The 21,095-nt window shown below is 52.8% G+C and overlaps 1 protein-coding gene across 1 annotated transcript in view; it reads right to left on the reverse strand.

Annotated features, from left to right (window-relative positions):
* Positions 1 to 5,002, reverse strand: part of ALX1 (ALX homeobox 1) — a 36,962-nt gene extending 31,960 nt beyond the window's left edge. The window contains exon 1 of the mRNA XM_044455671.1: positions 4,780 to 5,002. Within this exon, the coding sequence (XP_044311606.1) occupies positions 4,780 to 5,002 (223 nt within the window). The remainder of the gene's footprint in view (positions 1 to 4,779) is intronic.
* Between the last annotated feature and the right edge of the window lie 16,093 nt (positions 5,003 to 21,095).

The following is a 21,095-nucleotide window of genomic DNA, read 5'->3' on the forward strand; positions in this document are numbered from 1 at the left end:
CTAAATACGTCTCATTTCTGAGTTAAAAGATGCAGAATGCTGCATAATTTGAAAGAACTTCACCCCACCTTGTATAGGAAGGACAACTGGGGTAGAGAGAGTTCTGATCAACAGGAGCAAGTAAAACTTCAGAAAGGATGGCTCCCAAGCAGCTCTCTCGAGCCTGTTTTAATGTTCTCTGCCACCACCAGTAATTTCATGACACTATATTCATTTGCTGTAATTCTAACCAGACCTAGGCTGCAATCCAGAGTGGTGCTTTTATTAAAGTTAAGTAGCACGATCGCATTCGCTGGGAAGCATATCTTGTTAACTTCACTGAGGACCAACTTCTCAGTAAGCACATTTAAAAATCTGGGCCATAGATCAGAATGGGACTTCTTCCCATTGATTAAGCCTTCTCAGTGGTACATTAACAAAAAGAGAGTAGTGTAATTTGAGCAAGCTAATTGGCAATGACTTAAGCCAACAACAGTCTGTTGGGTTACTAGAAGTGGTGAGTTGCTCTTCTATTTTGATGGCCACCTAAGCATTGTCCTGAATTGAGAACCAAACGTACCCAAATATTGGAAGACTGTTACAAACAACCTATATTCTAGAGATTCCCAGAAATTATTTCACTTTGTACCCAGGAATCTTTGGATAGATTTCTTCACTTCCAGCTTCGCATTTGAAAGTGTGAAGTCATGGGAGCACACTCTCAAGCCATGTTTAAACCCAGGAGCTTTAAAAAGCTATTCCTTTTCTTGTAAATCATTTCATTTAAATATCAAAACATTGCATCTATATATTGAATGCCAGATGCGATAACCAAGAGTTCCATCTTATACATGCTGCAAAAATACGTGCAGCGGGACCTATTCCCAAGGAAGTGTGCAAGGTTTTGCAATGTAAGATTGCAGTCCTAAATCAACTTCCGTAGAGGTATTCTCTGCTGAACTCAGTGAGCCATACAGCTGAAGTGACGCAGAAGGAGAACATTATCGTCGTGTTTTATCGTTTCTGATACAGTATCATTCTCACATTTTCTACAAAGCATTCCAAGGATTCAGAATACTGGTACCCTTAAGCCTCTTCGGCCAGAATAAATGTGTAACCTACTAAAAAGTAATGTTTCTCTCCACATTTACTTTTTACTTTGATATTCTAAAATGCAATAAATAATTAAGTAAAAGGAATGTTCTGCTTTGTTGTTGCAAATATTGAAGCTTAAGTTCAAAGTGTTAATAACAATTTCTTAAATTTATATTCGCATCCGTGTAACAGCAGGCACGGCTTGTGCGGCAGTTCGATACCGAACGAAGCAAATATCTACTGAGAGATCCCTTCTAATTGGCACAGAAGAAAATAAATTCAGCTTTAGGGCGCATGCCCCGCTGGCTGGGGCATGTTGGGAGTTGTAGGCCTCTCCACCCCCGTCTAACCATGCATAGGATCGCGCCGTAAAAGACATAAACGTTGGAAGACTGCGGATAGGAATTCCTTTTAACGAGATTCTTTCGCTCACTTTTCCCCCCTAATTTTGCTGCATAATCGGAAAACTCTCCAACCTCGTTAAACTAAACGACGTCGTAAAAAACGTTTCATTGGCTTGTCGGCTTGAAAGGACAACACAGCTAAGCGGTGGAGCTGGAAAGAATTGGGGAACGTCCTGCTGATTTTTTTTTAAAAGACTGCCAGTTTGAAGGGAGCCATTTCGGCCGTTCTTGGTCCATCTTCGGAGCTTCTCCAAGAGCGCAGATTCTGGCCCCGCGACGCAGCTCACGCCGGGCAGGTCCTTTGCTCGGGAACCACGTGCAGCCGAGGGCAACAGGCGCACCTTGCTAGCGCGTTGCGCCTACAGCCAGCGGCAACGAGCCGGGCGCTGCTCAGAGGCGAACGGATTCGCGGCAGGAAGTGTAAATTACAGCAACCCCAGGCCGGAAGCGTTCTCGCTGCTGCCCGGACCCGCTGGTAGCAAGCAGCAAACTCCCGTGTCGCATACTTACCTGCGAACGGACCAGATTTCAGGAGATCTGCTTGAAATTCCCCTGCACTAAAGGCGTCCCTTCCCTTCGGGAAAATATAACAAGGCAACCTGTAATGACTTATTTGGAAGCCTCTAGGGCTTGACAGTGGCGATCATAATGATGAAGGGAAAGGGGGACTTAGCCAAGGACACCTTGAAATTTGGGGGACTTTTAAATGATTATCGAATAAAAATTGGATTATGGTTTCACGTTTTCCAGAGCGTTCTCTTACGGCAGGATTTAAGAGGGTGCCATCAAATGCGAACAGATGTTACTTGCAAACGTAGCTTGCACATCCGCTCAGTCTAAAATTAAGCGAAAGTGCAGCTGTGAGTTTTGGGAGATGAAGCCCTACCATCCTAAGTCCTTTTCTGCCACCCCTTTCTCTTTTCTGTTCTTAGCAGCAGCCTAAAGTTCCAAGATAGCAGTGGCGACCGATGGGTTCAGGAACCCGGAGGCTGCAGGACGCCTGTTTTGAGCAAGACTGGCAGCGAAGTAAAGCGCAGGGGTTGAGCTGGACCGTGGACTGAGCTGATTGTCTTTGCGAAGAAAAAAGGGGGTGGAAAGAGATAGAGACAGAGAAAGGAGGACTCAGAAACTCAAAGTGCTCCTGCCTTCAACTATGACTGATCCAGACAACCACGAAAATAAGTGATATGCTAAGAACTGGCTCGGGAAACACAAATACGCTTGTTTGTTGCCAGATCGTCTTTCGGTTTCCTTCATATTTATATGTAGAAATAAAATGTCATTATGTAGGATAATATCCACTGTGGACATACATACTCACAAACATACACATGCAGGGGAAATTCGCTTCCCACTTTACTAGTTCCTAACAGCAAAAGCCCTACTCTTTGGGATTTTCTGCTCTTCTGCTACTCCTTACGGAAAAGTAGCACAGCTCACTGGAAGAATCGACCATTATTTTCATGAGGGTAGATTATTTGGTTTTTCTTATTTCATTCCATCAGATGAATCATTGCCCATCTCAGTTTTGTCCATGTACTTTAGTCTAAACTGAATCCTGACTTGCCGGAACGTAGTTCCCACGGAAATCAACGGGGCAAATGTACCAAGGCTTCATTCGCAATGATTTCCTGGCAGAAGTTGGAGTGCCCTCTTATGCACACTTACCTGGGAGTAAGTCCTATTGAACCCTGATCATTGTGCATAGAATTGCACGGTCATATCCAAACCGTGGTCTATATCAACTAACATTATTTGCCTATCTTGCTTTATGACACGTTATGATTAGTCTTATACGAGTTATCCGACAGACGGATCTAAAAGAAGAGATTGATTGTGTATATAGGTATATAAGCAAAGGCATCCGTATGGGCCGTAAGATAAGCAACCGATCCATGTTGCATAGTAGCGTAATTAATACTTTTATTGGGCCAACTAAGACAACACCCCACTACCTTCAAAACAATAAAAAATATGCGGACTTCTCTGGATCTCTTCCCTAGCTAATACGATGCAAACTTCAGGCTGAGTGGGGAATGCTGACCGGACGGTGTGGGTGTGCGCACACGTAGATAGACACACACACATGCAATCCGTGGAGAGGGTTAATCTGTCGGGGGTACCCTGGAGGCAGCCACCTCTTGGCCACAGTTTCCTGGACTGGCTCTGCTCTCTGTTGTCTGTCTGGTTCTTTCCTTAGGAAAAAGCTCCGCGGTTTTAATTTAGTTCCGCGGGCTGCGCCTGTAAATCTTTCCGGGGATTAGCTTTCCCTACGTTAAGGAAAAGAAAGAGGGAAATTAGTCGTTCTTCTTTTTGCTTCTCGTCTAAATGAGCACTTTTGCTGTTTTCTCCATACGAGGTCGATGTGGATTTTGAGAGCCTTGATGGACGCAATTTCCGACTCCAGGGGTTAAGAAGCCGGGAGTAAAGCTTTTCATGACTTTTTTCCTTTTTCTTTTCTTCAGGGTAGCCTCCAAATTCTCCCACTCGATGGAGGCCTTTAAAAATGACTTTTTTCCCGACCAGCTGGAAGATCAAATACACCTTCCGTAGTAGCCGGCCAATTGTGGACTTTTTTTTTTCTTTTTGGGGCGGGGGGGATGTTTGATTCTAGCGTCTGCACCACCCCTGGCACGACTTTGTAAGCACCGACATCTATTGTCAGCAGACGCTGTAGCAAAACAGGGGTATCCGTTTCCCATAGTCCAGTCTGTGCTCACTCGTTCATTTAATTCGCTAATTGGGGACCTCGAGCTAAGAGCCGTGTTTTGCTGCTGGATTTCCCCCCTTCCCTCTTCCAGGGAACCGTTCCACTGATCTCCCTCCTTTCCGGCGGCAGGCTTCCAATTCATCTGGCTGAAGATCCGAGTGTTCTGCCCGGCTAGAGCTTCTGGGACGCAGCAGACAATTCGGATCGATCGTTCTTTTCCGGATCGGTTGTTCACCACTCCTCCTGTCCACATCCTTCTGAAACCAAAGGGCGCTGGGGACGGTCGCCATCAAGGGGCGGGAAAAGGTCCCGGTGGATTGGGCCCCACGGGCTGTCTAGCATGGTGTGGAAGGAGGGGCTACCCGGAGAGAGGCGGCGTTGCCAGCTCCACCGCTCCCAACCTCCTCGGCACAAGGCCCCGCGATTCTGACCGATGCGCTTGGGCGCTTGGATCCAGAAGCCTCCGACTTGGAAGGACGGTCCCGGGCTTCCCAGTTCGGGCTGCACGCATCCCACCCCCCCATCACGCCCATCCCGGGCCCCGTCTGGAGACGCGACAGCTGCTCCCAGCGGCCCACCCCTCCAACTCACCGGAGCCGTCCCGGGCCGGGGACGCCCTGTCCAGCCGGCCGTGCGGGTTGTAGGCGGCCTGGGCCACGCACTTCCCCCCGCCTTTGCCGTAGAAGGCCTCGCCGCCGTCCAGCGCGTCCATGACGTGCTCCAGCGGGCCCCCGGGGGCCAGGTAGAAGTCGCCGCCCTTGCCCGCCGCCGCCGGGGGGCTCTTGAGGCCGAACTTGTCGCTCAGGAACTCCATGGCCCTCCTCGACGGAGCCGCGGCTGCGCCTCGCCGGTCGCTGCTGCTGCCGCTGCTGCCGCGGCCGCGGCGCCCCGACGGCGCTTTTATATCTTGAAGCTCGGCGGGGGCTCCTTGCGCAACCTCCCCGAGCGGCGGCCTCCAGTGGCTCCACCCCGCTCGGGGCCCCTCGCTCCCCCCACGGCGGATGGGCAGCCAGGCGGAGGGAGGCGGAGGGCTTGGAAGAGTCCCTCGTCGACCGCGACCGACTCACATTTCGCCCTGGATTCTCCACGCCGAGAGAATGCCTCTTCGCCCTCCCCCGCGCCTCCTCCTCCTCCTCTTCCTCTTCCTCTTCCACCTTCCCCCTCCCTCCCCCCACCCGGCAACGCCAGCTGGATCCGAAGGAACTTGCTTTCGGTCTGTGTGAACAGGCGGACAAAGAGAGGAGGCCGGCCGGCAACCCGGAGCTGGAGCTGCGAAGTGGGCCAGCGAACCGGGGGAGCGGCCGCCAGGCGAAAGGAGGTGGAGACGGTCGCCGCGCAAGCTTCGGGGCCCTCGCCGCGCCCTCTCCTCCCCGCACGCCCCCGCCGCTTCCGTGGCCGCAATCGCCCAGCGGGCTCCGTCCGTCCGTCCGGGCACGCGGCGTTTTGGGGACCGAGCGAGCGACGCGAGCGTGCGCCCCATAAAGGGCATGGCGGCATCCCGCGGAGCGAAGCAGCTCCGGTGCAGGGAATGCGAAGGGGCAGGAAACGAGGGGAGCCCACCTGCCCCGAAGCGAAGCGGCTCTCCTGGCAGTAAGTGGCACGCGGCGGTTTCACGGGGGGAGCGCTTCCTCTTGGGGAGTGTTTAGGATCAGAATGCCCCACTCCGGATCGGAAGCGCGATTGCGCGCCTGGAAGTAAAACTCCCCTGACAACCGTGGGGCACTAATTTGGAGGGGCTCCCATGGAAGTCAGCGGCACGGCTCTCCGAGGAAGGATCGCTCTGCAGTCCCAGGGAAGGTTCAGCTGTGCATTTTTTCTGGGAAATGCACGTGATAACTGTCCTGTTGAGGTGCAAAGCAGGACGAACCTACCTGGAGGGAATCTCACCGCGATGGATGAGATTCGCTTCTGAGCAGATGTGCACAGGAGTTTCTTTTCCATAAAAACTTTGCATCTGAATTTAAAATGGGCAGGGAAGAATATATTCATGGCGTGTGTCTCTACTTGCGGAGAAATGATCTGCTATATAAATAATAATAGTTGCAGTGATAACCCAATAATGTGACGGTGATTAGCCAGTTACAAAAAACAAAACAAAACCCAGTAACCGTGTTAGTGTGCATAGTAACAAAACAAAGCAATAACTGAAGAGTTCTGCAGTATCTTGGAAGATAATTGATTTGGGATGTGAATACGTGGGCCCTAGAAAACTTCAGAATGTCTCCCCACTCCAACTCCCCCTCCCCTGAACATACAAAACGGTATGCTGCAAAACTTTGGGTTATTCACCCCTCACCTGGCGCACAAATAACCTTAATGATCGTTCTAATAAAAATAAAAATAGCAAGCTCTTGTCCGCGAGTAACTGCTGTGCTCTCTTTTCAGATGAGTTTGCTGAAGCCGTTCGATAAATCCTGACTTTTTCTGTCTTTGCCGAAGCCCTCTCTAGCTGCCTCCTGGAGACACTGCCCGACAGATTGCTCCGTCAGTCATCTGTCTGCCCTTTCCTGCTCCTCGTGTCAACAGGTCGTCGGAGTCGTGCGCAGAGCGAAGCCCTCTCGCTGTGGTATCTGTTGACTTCTGCGTGGAACAGCGCGGATGGGTTTGACTTGTTGGGACCTCTCTCTCCCTCTCTGCCTGAAATTTGTAGAAACAGGGGCGGGAGATAAAATAAATGGCCGAGGTTGTTTTTCTTGTTGAAAATTCTTGTTGGAAAGGGGGTAAGACTCGATGTATCGTGGTGTGCACTGCAATTTACCGTGTGTGTGTTGCGGGGGTGGGGGGGATGCATAGTACAGACGTTCAGGACTAGCTGTCGTGTGGATGCCTAAAGGAATACACGGGCAATCAGGACCTGGCGGCAATGTTCCTGAGACATTCAGATTACTGAACTTTTCGGGGACCGTGTCAGGTACTATCTGCATCGCCCCGTGTTACTATTCTTCTGTTGCAGCCACTGCTTCTTTCTCGTGTGCTAGCTATGAAAGTTCCTGATAATCCCAGGTATCTAGGATTATCTAGATCTGGGTAAAGGGAAAAGCAATTTCAAACCAAAATAATTGTTATCTCCTCGGGGCAGGCACCTTTTTTCTTGCTTTTGTTACTTAGTACTAAATAAATACACAGGAAGGAGAGGCCTGGGTTAAGTTTGGCTGAAACATCAACCCGGAGAAACGCTGCACTTTCTCAAGATGGCCACCATCTGCCTGAAAGCTCCGTTTCGATCCAGTCGCTGCAGTGGGTCTTATAAGGAGAACTGCTAAGTGGACTATACTCCAGGTCTCCGGGGGTGCATTCACAAGGAATCTGGATCGTTAAGGCTGCAATCCAATGCAGACGTGCTTGGGAACAAGATCTGCTAGGACTGCACGGACGTGCAAAGGATTGCACTGTTAGTTCCTTTTGATTCCATAAATAAATGCCAGTTTCCTGGGGCTTGCAAGAGGCACCGGTTTCCCAAGTCCAGATCCGTGTCCCACATTTCCATGGGCTTAGCTGAGTGGGGGAGAGTGAAGTTTGTGCAGTAGCCCCTCGGACTTCGCTAGTGCCATCCTATACCTCATAGAACGTCAGTTTCGACAAACTGCTCAGAAACTGACTGGAGGTGTTGCTGGCGCACCCAAATGGCGCGCACAAATGGCGAGCTGATCGAAAAGATGGTACAACTGCGGTCAGGGCCTATTGAAATGAAAGACCTCTCCCACTCTACCCCCATCCCATCGCCGAAGTCCCTAGAAACTGTTCTAGACACCGGAAAGTCTGCGAACAGAGACACGCGTGTTTAGGAGAGAGTTCCTTGCACAAATGTAGGGGACCTTTCATCCAAGTCTGTTCAAGAACGAGGATGCCACACTGCCTTCCACTAAAAGAAAACCTGCAAAAGCCAGATAAAAAGCGCGTAGAAGGGGAGGGAGAAAGGCTGGGATTGCAAGGAGAGAGCCAGTGCCGAATTTGTCCTAGTGGAGGATTCGGATCCTGGTTTGTAAGAGCTTTTGGGAGGCGCTACGCTCAGGGTCGCCAAGCCTGCTGCCGCTGGGCGTCTCTCTTTCTCCCCGCCCCACTCCTGCCAAAATCTGCCTTGTGATCATGCCAGGGCCTTGGACCTTCGCATCCCCTCGGCCTCCCACGGCCAGGGCCCGCGGAAAGGGCATCGTGCGCGAACGCCCGCCGTGCTGCGGGCGCCTGGTTCGCTCGGGGTCTTTAAATGAAAGCCACGTGCGCAGGCGCGGCACTCCCCTCGACCCCAGCAGCGGCAGCCAGCTGGGAAACTGCTGGGGACGAGTGAGAGGAAGGTATTTGGAGGAGGCGGACAGACCGGCAGCCGGGCAGAACCGGGCTTGGGTCTCAGCTTTCGGGACCAGAAACGTCCCTCCGCCCGGACCGTTCATCTGGGCGGCCCTGAGAACCGCGCGCTTGGCCTTGGGGCTCCGCATCGAGCAGCGCATCTCTGCAGCCCGCCCAGCTTGCTGTCTTTCAGGCCACCTTCTTCTAGCTTCTTCTCCCCCGTGAGAGCTCAGAAAGCTCCGGCCAGTGTCCCGGGGTCCCCCCTCCAGCGCTCGCGGGTGCGCGCGCAGACTGGGGGCAGCTGAGCTTGGATCTGGAGCAGGAAGCTGCCTCCCTCGCCGGACAAGTTCCCATGATTTATAGGCTCCGGGTCTGATAAGATCGGGCCGTGGGTGTGCAGCCGGGAGGGTGAGGGGCGCGGGGGGATCTGAGCAGAAACGGGATCCTGCACGGGGAGAGAGCAAGCAGGCAAGAACAAGAGCAAGCACCTCGCCTCCAGGCCTGGCGCGTTGTGCGGGAAGGCTCAGCCCCTGCCTGCCCCGCGCCCTCCCGGGAGCGCCGTTGCGCTCATGCCCCGGCCCCCAGGGGCCCTGCGAAGAAGGCCCCTCCCGCCTGCCTTCAAAGCCGCAGAAGCGCAAAGCGGATCCCGCCAGGAGAACGGCCCTTTGAAAGGCGTCTCGGGAGGACGAGGCTGGTTTCTTTTTCACGGGCAGGCTGAGGTGAGACCGCTCTGAAAAGCATCTTTCTTCGGGATGGATTCTCCGGCAAGAAAGGGCAGCCAGCCAGGCCTTTCATACGGGCCGGGCTGCAGATGTGCCGCTGTGTTTCCAGAGAAGGAGCCATCCCTGAACCGGCTGCGAGAGGGTGTCGGCTCGACAGAAAGACGGTTCTTGGCGGGGGGAGCGTGTGCGAGGGAGGGCGATCGTCCCCCGAGATAACCTCCCGAGCGTTCCTGGGCAACGTGCCTCCCTGCTCCCGATGCCGCGCTCGAGGGCTCCGGGCGCTGATGTGCCGCGCTGAAAAGTGCAGCTGATGAGTTGCGTGCTCGGCCTCGGTTATTCGCCCGCTTAGATGGCGATCGGGCAGCTAATGAGCTGCAGCAGGAGGGAAAGGCGGCGGTCCGCAGCAGGCAGGCAGGGGCTGAAAGCAAGGCCTGGGAAGCTCAGCTCGGGGATCTCACTCACTCTGCTACATGCCACGCGAAGGGAAGGGAAGGGAAGGGAAGGGAAGCCCCGAAAACTAGAGGGAGGGGGGAATAAGGGCAGCCTACAGAGAACCCAAAGGCTTGTGTTCTGCAACAACCTCTCCTCCAGGAGGCCGGATTTACATGATTTAAGTCGTGTGTGTATGATTCATAATATTAATACATGTCGTGTCGTCAGTTTAAACCAAATCGTGTACATGAAGCTCTCCAGAAGGGCAAATGCGTCCTATAATCATCAAAATTAATAGGCTGATATTTCATCATCGTGTTATGCAACGTCATGTACCTGAGGGTTGTCAAAAACACCACCAGGACAAGTACCTTCCTCACACCCTAGAAGATGGGGAGAGAGTCTCTGCCAGCCCTCTTTCTCACCAGCGGCGCTACCCGGCTGATTTTTCACCCAGCCGCGTTTCGCAAGGGCAATAATCACACGCTTCTATGTAATAAATGGAATCCTTCAAGAGGCGCTTGCCAGATTCCTCTCCGCCACCATCCGATTGGAAAGTTCAGATTCTCGCCCTCTCCAGCCAAGAGCTTTGAGAACCACCTTGCTCCACGGCCACCAGCACGCCCGCCCCCAGTATTACTCCATCTCGGATCCCTCTCTCCATTCATCCCGCTCGCTTTAGCGTTGCCTCGCCTTTCCCCAGAGCAGCTTAAACCACACCCACAGCAGGGACGGTGCCCCGCGAAGCCTCGCTTCTCCAGGAGCGCGGCTTCTGGCTGCGAAGAGAGTGGCGGCTGCGAGGGACAGGGCGACTCTGCCTTGCCCACGCCAGCGGCGGCCCGGACCACCAGCCCGCTCCCGAGGCTCCGCTCAGCCGCTCCGCTCGCCCTCGTCTGCCGTCGCGCTGGCATCGCGGGGCAGCTCTGCCCCGGCCTGCAGAGCAAGCCCGTGCCGTCGGCGCTTTCTCACAGACAAGGCGCTTGTTTCACGGCCTGCCTTCGCCGTGCGTGCGTGCGGGCAGGGCGGCGGGGAGTGCGCGCTCGCACCCCACTCCTGTTGTCTGATTCGTGAGCGGCTGCGAAGCGTGGACCGGGCGGGAGCGGGGGTGGACTTCTCGCGCTCGGTCGGCGGTTTTCTAGAAAATAAGCCTATGATTATCCACTAACACGAAACTGACAAGAGAAGAATGGTGGATATTTTTAAATGCTTGTTTTCCAGAGTGGATATGAAATAATCCAGGGCGCTGGACCGCGAAGAGGAGCAGGAGTCCGCTGTTGGGTTTCATCAAGTTGTTTGAATTAGGACATTTTTGGACGATTATAAAACACGTTGCTTGTCAAATGGCCGTCAGATTCAGGTGGGTTATTTCCTCCCTGCAAGGGAGGAAACGTCCTTCCTACCCTGGCTGAATTCTCCTACTGCAAGGTTAAAACATCAAAAAACAAAAAAACAAAATTAAACCTTCTATTCGTGTTGTCTTCTTCAATTCAGCCGAAGTCAAAAAGCCAAAATATTGGTATGTAAAGCAGCCTCTCCAGACTCAGAACGGGGAAGGGTGGAGTATTTCGGGGTGGGAATAAAACTGAAGGTGGGGACAAAACAAACAGAACATTTTCAGAAAGGGTATTTCATCTGAAGCACAGTTATTGAATAGCCTGTATGCACCGCTGGACTCAGCTGGATGTACTTCTAAAAAAAACTGTTTAAGATTTCCTTTAAGAAGGTCCTGTCTAAAATTCTGAATTTCAGTGAATGTTAGAATATTATATTCATAGGTGGTGTCACGAAACTTATTCGGATGGGGGACAATATAGGACACCTCGAATTGGATCTGTTGGTCTGCGTTGCCAAAATAGGCGATTTTCCAAATGTTTTAATTCTAAACTCAGTCAAGTAAATGCAAGCTGGATCCCTGTAGCTTGCAGGAGTGATACGTGCTGGTGACCCATCTTTATTGATTTCTTCCACAGCACCATCAAACATTAAAGGATTTGAAATCGGCTTTTTCCCTGGACTTCAGTGGCCAGAACCGTCTGATCCTCAGCGCTCATTTCAAGTCCTTTCTTGAAGGCAGCTCTATCGCTTTGCAGAGAACTTCCAAATTGCGGTCCACTCCCAGGGAATCGCCTGTGGATAGGATAGCAGGCGAAGTGAACTTAACACCCATGAAGCTTGGACACTAAGACCGACACGCCGAAATAAATGCCAGCGAAACACAATTAGTGGGAGGGCATTTTCAACTATACGTACCCTGACAGTTGTGAGATCTAGTGCCCCACTCACACACCTTATTTTTTGCAAACACGAGATATTATTTCGGGTTTATTCGTAGACAAGAAGAAATCCCGAAGGCGTTCGGCACCAAAAGCCCTTAGCGGGGGATTTATTCTTGTTTTGAATATTCAGCAGGGACACCCCGATCGGAAATAACAACACCCTCACTTGGAAAATAAATTCCACTGAAATCAACTGGGAACTCCTTCCCACGTCAGTGGTTTAGGATGACAGCCAAAAGAGCGAAGGCGATACTTCTCCTCGGTCCAATTTGTGCCGGAGAGAATATGCCAACCTGAGGGCGAACAGGGCATGCAGTTCCTGGGCCAAGATCAGAAATGGTCGGACTCCAGAACAACTTCTCCGTATGATCGATTTCATTCTTACGCTTTTATTTCATTTCATTTCAAAATCTCACCTGGAGTCCATATCGGGACTCGTTCTAGATCCCACGGGTTTCACACTGATCCTTGCAAGGGCGAAATTAAAGTTTCTGCCTCCCTGTTAGAGGGCATTAAGGGATCAGATAAGGATCGACGGTTCCTGAGCCGCTCGGCCTGCTCTGCAAAGGCTTTTTCCTGGACTCCGCTCCTCACGCTGCCCAGGTGCATAGTGCGGGGGGGGGGGGCTGGACTCCAAGAGGCAAGGATCGCGCCCTCTCTTTCGGGAACGGTGGCTGGGAGGAGGGAAGCGGGCTGAGAAAGACCTGGCCTGCACAGCACTGCGGCCAAGGACGCCACCGGAGCGAGCCACGCTATTTAGGGCCGTTCGGGTCGGGGGCTCTGGCTTCCTACCAAACACGTTCAAAAGACTCCGGCGCTTTTCTCACCAGCCTTGGCCCAGCAGAGGTGGCAGGTAACCTCGCCCCAACCCCTGTCTCTGTACGTATGATCTTTAATAAAGCCAGAATGGCGCTCGCAGGACTCTGCTCTTCAATCCCTACTGGGTCGGGGGGGGGGGGTGCGCGCGCGCCAGCCTGCCAGCCTGCCTGCCAGCCTGCCTGCCTATATCAGGCGAGGCTACTAAATACCAACAGCTTCCCTCGAGGAGAACGCAGGGAAGATCCTTAAAGAGGAGGAGGAAGAGGAAATTCTGCATGCAGTTCACTTGCTTAACTCCCAGGCATAGAATTGGGGGGTGGGGGGAAGGTAGCTAAGCAAGGCGGCCAAGAGCGTAGCCCAAGGAAGAGGAGGCTTCGCTGGCCCAGAGCGCAGGTCCGTCTGCGGCTCAGTCCTCCGCGCGTCCCCTTCAAATCAAGTCCCGCGGAGTTCCGTGGGTCCGAATCCCAGGTAAGCGTCCCGCGAGCGGAAGGACCCTTGCTCTGCCTTCTGCCGCCAGCCGCGGCACTCCCAGTGAGCCAGGAGGTTCCCAAGCGAGCCGTAAACTTCCCCCCTCTCCCTCCTCGCTTTTGCTCGTGTTCAGAATCTGGTACACTGCCACTATCCACCGAGGTTCGATCGCTAATTTCCCTCTGGTTTGTCTGATCCGGGTTCAAGCGCACCCCCAGGGCCCAGACTCATGGTGGTGGGTGAGGAGGTGTCGCTGCGTCGTCCCCAGAACGCGAGGGAAGCCGGGAGATCGATCAGCCCAGCGCCTCAGAGAACGGAGCAGGATCCGTGCGGCGAGGCCCCAGCGCTGCGACTCCAAAGCCCCAGCGAGTCCTTGCGATTTATTCTCTGGCAAGCGGGAGCGAAACAGTGCGGTGCGTATCCGCCTTAGTCAGAAGTCCCATTTCACGGAGGCTTACTCTGGAGTAAGCGGGTAAAGGGCTTGCACATGGGTTTGCTGTGACCAAGAGCCGCCTAATTCTTGGAGCCGTTGGTGCAGATTTCTGACACGAGGCATGAGGATAATCCAGTTTATCCAGGAGAAAATGCCTCCGAACATTTGAGGATGAGGATCCAGTCCAGTGGGTGCATTCAGTGTGAGTCCCGCGTAGAGCAGACCCATCGCAATGAAAGAGGCTTCGGTTAGACTAGCCCCGGATGCGGCCCGTGTGCAGCCCGATCCTGTTTACTCAAAAGCAGTGAATCCCCTCGCCTGCAAACCCTGTGCCGATTTACTCAGACGTAACTACCACTCCGTCTCCACCAGGGCTTACTCAGGATTGCTAAACGCTGGAAGGCCTGCGGCACTGCAATGCCACACCTGTGAAGCTGAGCGCTGTTCAGCGAGATCCTGCGGGCACCTGGATCCTGCTGCGCGGTGGAGGGCCGGGCTCCCGGGCACGGCAGCGCGCGGAGCGAGGACGGCTGCTGAGCGAGGGGGCCGGAGGGGCCCCCGGCTCACCGAGGCACCCACAGGGCGACACCCCCCGCTGCGTTCCCGGGGAAGACTCCCCAGCCGGAGCCTTCCGCGGTCCCTGCCCCGGGAGCGCAGAGGGCGACGCGCGGCGAGTTCTGCAAAGCGCCCGCTTGGCCCAGCAGGGCCGTCGACATAGCCCGGCGCTCGGCTGCGTCGGCGATGATGCGGCGCTCCCGCAGCCCTTTCAACGTGCGAAAGGGCCCAAGGGCTTTGATACGAAGCGTCAGAGACCTGTCAGTGCCCCGCGCGGAGAAGCGACGAGCGCAGCCCGCGAGGGAGACGGGCGGCGGAGGGCGCTGAGCGGAGAGGCCGGATGGCTGCCAAGCTCGTCTGGCTTCGGACGGCTTCCTCTCGCGCGTGTCGAGCCCGGCAAGCAGCTGAAGTCGCTTTCGGGAAGAGAGAGAGGCGGCGGGGTGGGGGTGGAGAGGAGGTAATACTGCGGGTGTGGATTCAAGCTTTGCGCCCCGTCCCCCGGGGATCGCCGCAACCCGAGAGCTTATCTTGATGGAACAGACCCGAAATAGCAGGCCATTTGCGCGTGTTTTCCGGCAGATGGGAACAGACACGTGTCGCTTCCCCTGTAGCCAGCTGGGGGCCTATACCCACAGACTATAAAGCCTTTCCTTCTCCCGCCCAGCCTGCTGGAAAGTGGTCGCGATCCAGCTTTAGCTGGCTTGCGCCGCCTGCGCAACATTCGACGGGCGCGGATCCGGCGCGGGGGACGAGAGGAGCAGTCGCGCCGCGCCCTCCCCCAAGCAGGCCATTCAATTTTTTTAACAGCTGTTGTGGGGGGGGTTGTTGCTCCCCCCTCGCCTCCGCAGCTCCGATCCTGACATTCGCCCGTGGCAATTCCCCTTCCCCCACCCTCAAGGGAGCAAGAACCTCAATCGCATCAGATTTCCTCACATCAGAAACCTAATCAGCACCTTTTCCCCCAGAGAAAGTTCTTTATGCTGATGCCCTCGAAAGTGAGTCCCTCTGTACTCCGATTGTCTTGCTCTCAGGTAAGTGCGCACAGACTTGCATCTTGTGCGCATTTACTTGGAAGGAAAGCGCGCCGTTTCAACCTGACTGACTCCCAGTTAGATGCGCTTCGAGTCGCAACTCTGCAGAGCAAGCTTCTATAGGTTTACTCGGAGGTAAGTGCCTCTGAGTTCCATTTATGCTTCATCCCAAGTAAATGTCCAAAGGACTGTAGCCTGCCTGTTTGGAGTAAATCCAAAAGAATTCAGTGGATGTTATTTGTACGTAAGTGGAAAGAGATTTGGGGGTGGAGGGCGGCGGCAAGTGAAACAGAAAGTCAGGCCCTTGGCAGATGTGGCCACCTGGGGAATAGATGGAAGCTCGCACTGTACTGAAGCCAGCCGGGGCCTGGCAACCTCCCACCACATCCTGCGGTGAGAGATAAGGTAGTGGATGCTGGGCCGGGAGCGCTGGCCCCTCCTGATTTGCAGGGACGCTGACGTCACCAGCCACCTCTCCGAATTTCTGCTTCCTTCTGAACGGAGCAGCAATCCCCGCAGTATCTTGGGGCTGATGATTTTTTTCTCCCGAAAGCAATATATTGTTTCACATTTCCTCTGTACTAATACAAATTATTTGGGGAAGGGGGTAACTTGGTCTTGAATGGGCAATTCGAACCCATTGGCATGACAAAAGCACAATTCCTGGTGCGGATGGAAGCAGTTGGGGCAGCTATGCTTGTAGTAAGTTTCAACAAAGCTGCCTGCATTTTGGAGCCTTGGCTACAAATAAGCACTAAAGCGCTGTCCAGTTGCGGCTGCTCCAGAACTAATGAAATGTTGCTGGAAGCATCCCTTCCCCTCGTCCTAGCAGCTGGTCCTCCCTGGACCAGAGAGATGTTCAAGTTCAGGTTAAGGCAGTCTAATCAAATATGGCGCACTGCAATGGCCAGGCTCTGCATTTACCAAGGGTGGAGGTCTGCTCAGTGTGTAACTCATGTCCTCTTATCCACATATTTTTTTCCACACCACAACTTCCTCTGAATGCCATCCTGAGGAAATGCTTCAGCAAAAGGCAGGCAGCCAGAAGTAGGTCCCATTCATTTCAGTGGGATGTGCTTCCAGGTGAATAAAGGTACCCATCATTGCAGTCTCAGTTGTGTCCAAATGAAGGAACCTGTGAGGGAATGTCTGCATAACCTGTTATGAATTGCACCAAGTCTGTCATTTTTGAGAGAGATCTATTAATCTTATCTCATAACCCCCTTTACTTTAACCCTAAGCCTAAATGAAAGAAAAATATGATTTGCAAAATAATAATGCTAATGCACAAGTTGCATTTTCTTGAGAGAGAAGGCATTGGTGGGCGGAGGGAAGTAATCATCCAAATGGTTTTAGTTCATTTTATTTCCACATTGGCTACAACAGAAATGCAATTTTAAAAATAATTAACAACAGCAATAAATGTTGGATAACAAACCATATATTTTACAGGTCATTACAACAGGCCAGACAAAATTGGTTACCAAAAATAGTTATCATTGATTTTAAAGCATTCGATTTGAAGCTTGTCTCCAAGTTTCAAACATGAGTTTGTTGAGAGAGCAAACAGAATCAACTTCATCATGCAGAGCAATCCTGATGCACAGATTGCAAAGAAATCCAAATTCGCTGAACAGTGTCTGTGGTCAACAAATATGGTCCTGCTGACTCCTAGCCAAATGACACTGACTCATGAGAAGGCCTGCTGGTGATTGTCAAGTGCTGCTCGAAAGGTAACATTCTTCCTGCGAAATCTGTTGGAACAGTCCTGTGTGGTGGGGTGCGTGTTTAATGGAAGACTTTTGGATTTGTTCTAGCTGTCAGTTTTGCCCCTGTTCTTTGCTCTCGTCACTCTGTATGGGGAAGGTTACCCATTTAAAATAAAGCCAAAGAGCCAAGATGGATAGCAAAAAGGACTTTCATGGGCAATGGGGTACTCACAATACCTGCACAAGCATGTTTTCTTTTGCTTTCCACTTCTAAGTCCTGGGAAAACTACATATTTTAAGCAGTCCATCTAAATATCGATGTTAGCCCCCACTATCCAGCTGTCCAGGTTAAAAGGACCATGTTCATTGTTCACTGACTATGTTTAGTTCATGGAAAACTGTTGGAACCAGTTAATGTCCACCACAAACTGTGGATCTTGGACGTACATGAACGAGCCTTTGCCCTTTTTCTACTGTGGAGCTTTGTAGTAAGACAACAGAATCTGCAATCATGTGCCACTGAATTCAATGGGACTAAGTTCTGAGCAGAGGACCATTGCCCAGAGACGCACAGGGGGTTGCATTGCTGGCTGTTAAGAAATGGTACCAAGAACTGAAATTAATGGGAATGGGATTTCATACACCCAGAAGCTGAACCAGTTGGAATCCTTGATGGAGAGGGCTGCTAGTTTGGGAATACCAGTGCATTAGTCCGTTGGCTTGAAAGAATGAAGGAGATGATGGTGGTATCTATTTTTAGTATGGAAGATCATTTGATCATGTGATCTGCCGCCTGCAGTTCTGATGTGTCCTAGCTCAGACCCGGGTTCCACATCACAGGTGCCTCCAGGCCTGGGTGGGACTCAGCTCTGAGTCCCCCCCCCCCCTGTGCCAGGATCTCAAGAGGGCCTCATTCAGAGCTTGCTTCTTTGCCTCTTGCTATTGGTTGGGTATGCCTGTTTGGCACAGTTCCCTATCGGTTTGTGACAGCTTTGCCAACAGACAAGTGCTGTTTCACCTTGTCGCTGGAAGGAGCTCAGGAGATCTGTCTCGCTCTCACTTAGCTGATGGACTGTGGAGAGTAAACCAAGCTAATAAGCAGTTGAGAATGGATGGTCTCAGTGAACCAGTGTGGTCTAGTGGTTACAGTGCTGGTTTGTGACCTGGCTTCAGGTCCATTTTCTAGGTCCCACTTGGCCTCGAAGCTCCCTGACTTTCAGCCAGACTTACCTCACCATGTTATTGTGCGGAGAAGTCGGCCTCCTTGGGTCCCTTGCAAGAGACGGGAGGGTGGAGCAGGATATCAATCAAGCAAGCAAAGAAAAAAGAAATACAAATCACTTCCTTGCACAAGGGTGCAAGCCACTGTTGAGTCTACTTTGAATATATCATTAAATTTACTGGCGCTGAATTTAGAGTTTAACATGGGATGCAAGCCTTTGGATCCCTGCCAGATTAGTAGCTAGGCCCCCTTCCTTCCTTGTGGGGGCAAGTCCACAAAACCCATTCACACATCCCATCCCATCCTCCCCAAACCTTTGGCTGCCTGGGTGCCCGCAGACTCTCCCTTAACCACAGGCTGCTATGCAGTCTTCTCAGAAAGAAGTCCCCTTGGTCCAGTGGGACGAACTCCTGGCCTGGATTCACCTGTATCATCAGCTGCGAGTGCACCTAGTGAATCCGGTGGGAACAGTGAAGGCATTGCGTGGATGCCTTCCTCCCTAAAAGAGGAAGAACCTCCCTGGAAACGATGCCTTGCGCGTATCCACCCCTTATCTACGTTCAAGCCCTGAGTGGAGCCATTCGCTAGCCCAAACCGAAATGCGCGTTCCTCTTGCTCCGTGATTGTCGATTTGAACTCGGCAGGGTGGCGAGCGGGGTGTGTGTGTGTTTGTGTGTGTGGAGCTTCTGCATTTACTGCCCCGCGCTTGCGTGAGAAACAGCACGCCTGCACCGCCAGCCCTGCGAGGTGGGACAGGCTTTGCGGGAAGAGAAGCCCGTTTCAACCGAAGAAGTGTCAGGATTGCGGCACGAAGGAACTGAAGCCCGGGTTGGGGAGCTCTGGGCTGCTGCTTCGGGCATGAAATCCGGGTGTACACAAAACACTGGCAATTTGTGGGGAAGAAGCGCTGCGTCGAGAAGATGCTGCTTGGATTACTTCTTCCTGGAAATTTACTTCCCCACCCTGCATTATAACTCTGCAATAATCCGGATTTGTTTGATTCGTATTGACAGGATGCGTTGACACCCAACGCGGCGGCGGAGGCGGCGTTGTTCTTCTAGCCCACATTTTCGTTGATTTGCCTTAAACAGGTCGCCCGAAGCACCGCGATGCAGCGCGGGGGTCTCTGGACGGGCCTCCGCGCCCTCCCTGCGCCGCACAGAGCGACCTTTGTGACCGGTCCGGGCACCGCGGCGGCTGCAGCCGGCGCTCCCGTCCTGCGGCGGCCGAGGTTGCCGCTCCGTCCCCTTCCCTTCCCTTCCCTTCCCTTCCCTTCCCTTCCCTTCCCTTCCGAAGCAGCTCCGCCGCTCGCATTGAACCACGCAGACCTGGGGGGCGAGTGGCAGGAATTAGCGCTCGGCCGCGTGGCAGCGAGGCGTTTTAATTGGCCTGGGCTGCAGGGTCTTGCTCGGGTAGGTGGCGAGGAGACGCCGCTTCCCTCCTCGCATCTAACGAGGCAGGGAAAAGGCCGTCTCGTGCTTCAAAGGGAAATCGACCAGGAACAGAGCGGCATCGAGCGAACTGCGAATAAGACCGGATTCTGGGCAGGCGGGCAGGCAGAAAGAGCCTCGCGCGCATCCTGAGAAGCTGCAAAGAGCACACACGTCGCAGGGCGAGTCAAAAGCGTGCAGATAAGTCGCAGGCACTGTGACCAGGCGTTTCCTTCAAGACTTCGATGTTGTGCACGCCGAATATGGGACTCGTTCTACAGGGAAAGCGAACCACAAGAACGGTCTCCCCGGAAAGAAGGGTCGGTGACCAGGGGCGCGCAAGTTCGCGCAGGTTCCTGCCCCAGCCTCTGAGCTCTAGCGGACGTCCACTTCGAAGCGGAGAGGGCGCAGCGCTGCCTGCGTGTCCTTTGCAGAAGTGAGTCCCTTTGCGCCCAGCTGGGCTGAATCTTAAGCAAGTGCGCGGAGGATGACAAACCTTGGCTCGAAATCTGTTCTTGAAAAGGCTTAATGAGACTTGCTTCTGATCGCGCACAAGGAGGAGCGAATGAAGGGCTCTGAACGCGTGTGGCTCCTAAGCATCCGTGTCAGTCTGACGGTGGGGACAGGCTGTTCCATGACACACGGATACACATTGCTATTATTAATGATAATAGTAGTATTAATAGGAATCTGGATTGTACAAGATTCAGATGAACCGGATCCTGTCGCAATGCTCAGATCTTCCTAGCATAAACTCACCTAGAATCGGGCTGCGCAGGTCTGGCAAAGTCGAAATGTAATGATTTACTTGTTACGTTTATATTATCCCTCCTTTCCTCCAAGGAGCCCAAGGTGTAACACATGATGCTCCTTCTATTCCTTTCTATTTTATCCTCACAACAGCCCTGCGAGGTAGGTTTGGGGACTGGTTCAAAGTCATCCAGTGAGTTTCATGACCCAATGAAGACTAGAAACCGAGGCTCCCGAGCTCCAGTTCAATACTCTAACCAGTGTGCCAGGCTATCTTTGAAAGGAAAGTAGAGAACCTTTGAAACTTCCTGGGAATGTAAGACCTGGAACGTATTTTCGTTTGCCTCGCAAGGCCGGCTTCCTCACCGTAGAGTCTTCAGTGCAACAGGAGAAAGAACTTTTCCTTGCTGCTCTTTTATTCTGTTTCTACAGCCTTGATATGAACCTAAGAAGGGTTTTGTTTAGTTTTCCTACAGAATCAGGTACCTGAAAGGTACGCCCAGTTGCTAAACAAGGTTTCTTTGGGCTAGTTCCTATTGGAACTCTGTGCTTAGGGACGGAAAATAACTGACTGGTCATTTCTGTGGCCCCAGCGCGGATTTCGCTCAGTGTAACCCTAAAATCCCCTCCTTGGCTGGGCCCTTTAGTTCCTGTGGCGCTGATTTCCCAGTTCCAAAGCAGTCGGCTTCGTGGCCCGGTTTTGGAAGCGTCGCGCTCATTTTCCCTTGCCAACGGGCGTCTTATCAGGAAGGCACCAAAAGTCCTCCTTGGCTTGA

Source organism: Varanus komodoensis, unplaced genomic scaffold (assembly GCF_004798865.1).
Source record: "Varanus komodoensis strain SLA01 unplaced genomic scaffold, ASM479886v1 scaffold8, whole genome shotgun sequence".
NCBI classification, from domain to species: Eukaryota; Metazoa; Chordata; class Lepidosauria; order Squamata; family Varanidae; genus Varanus; species Varanus komodoensis.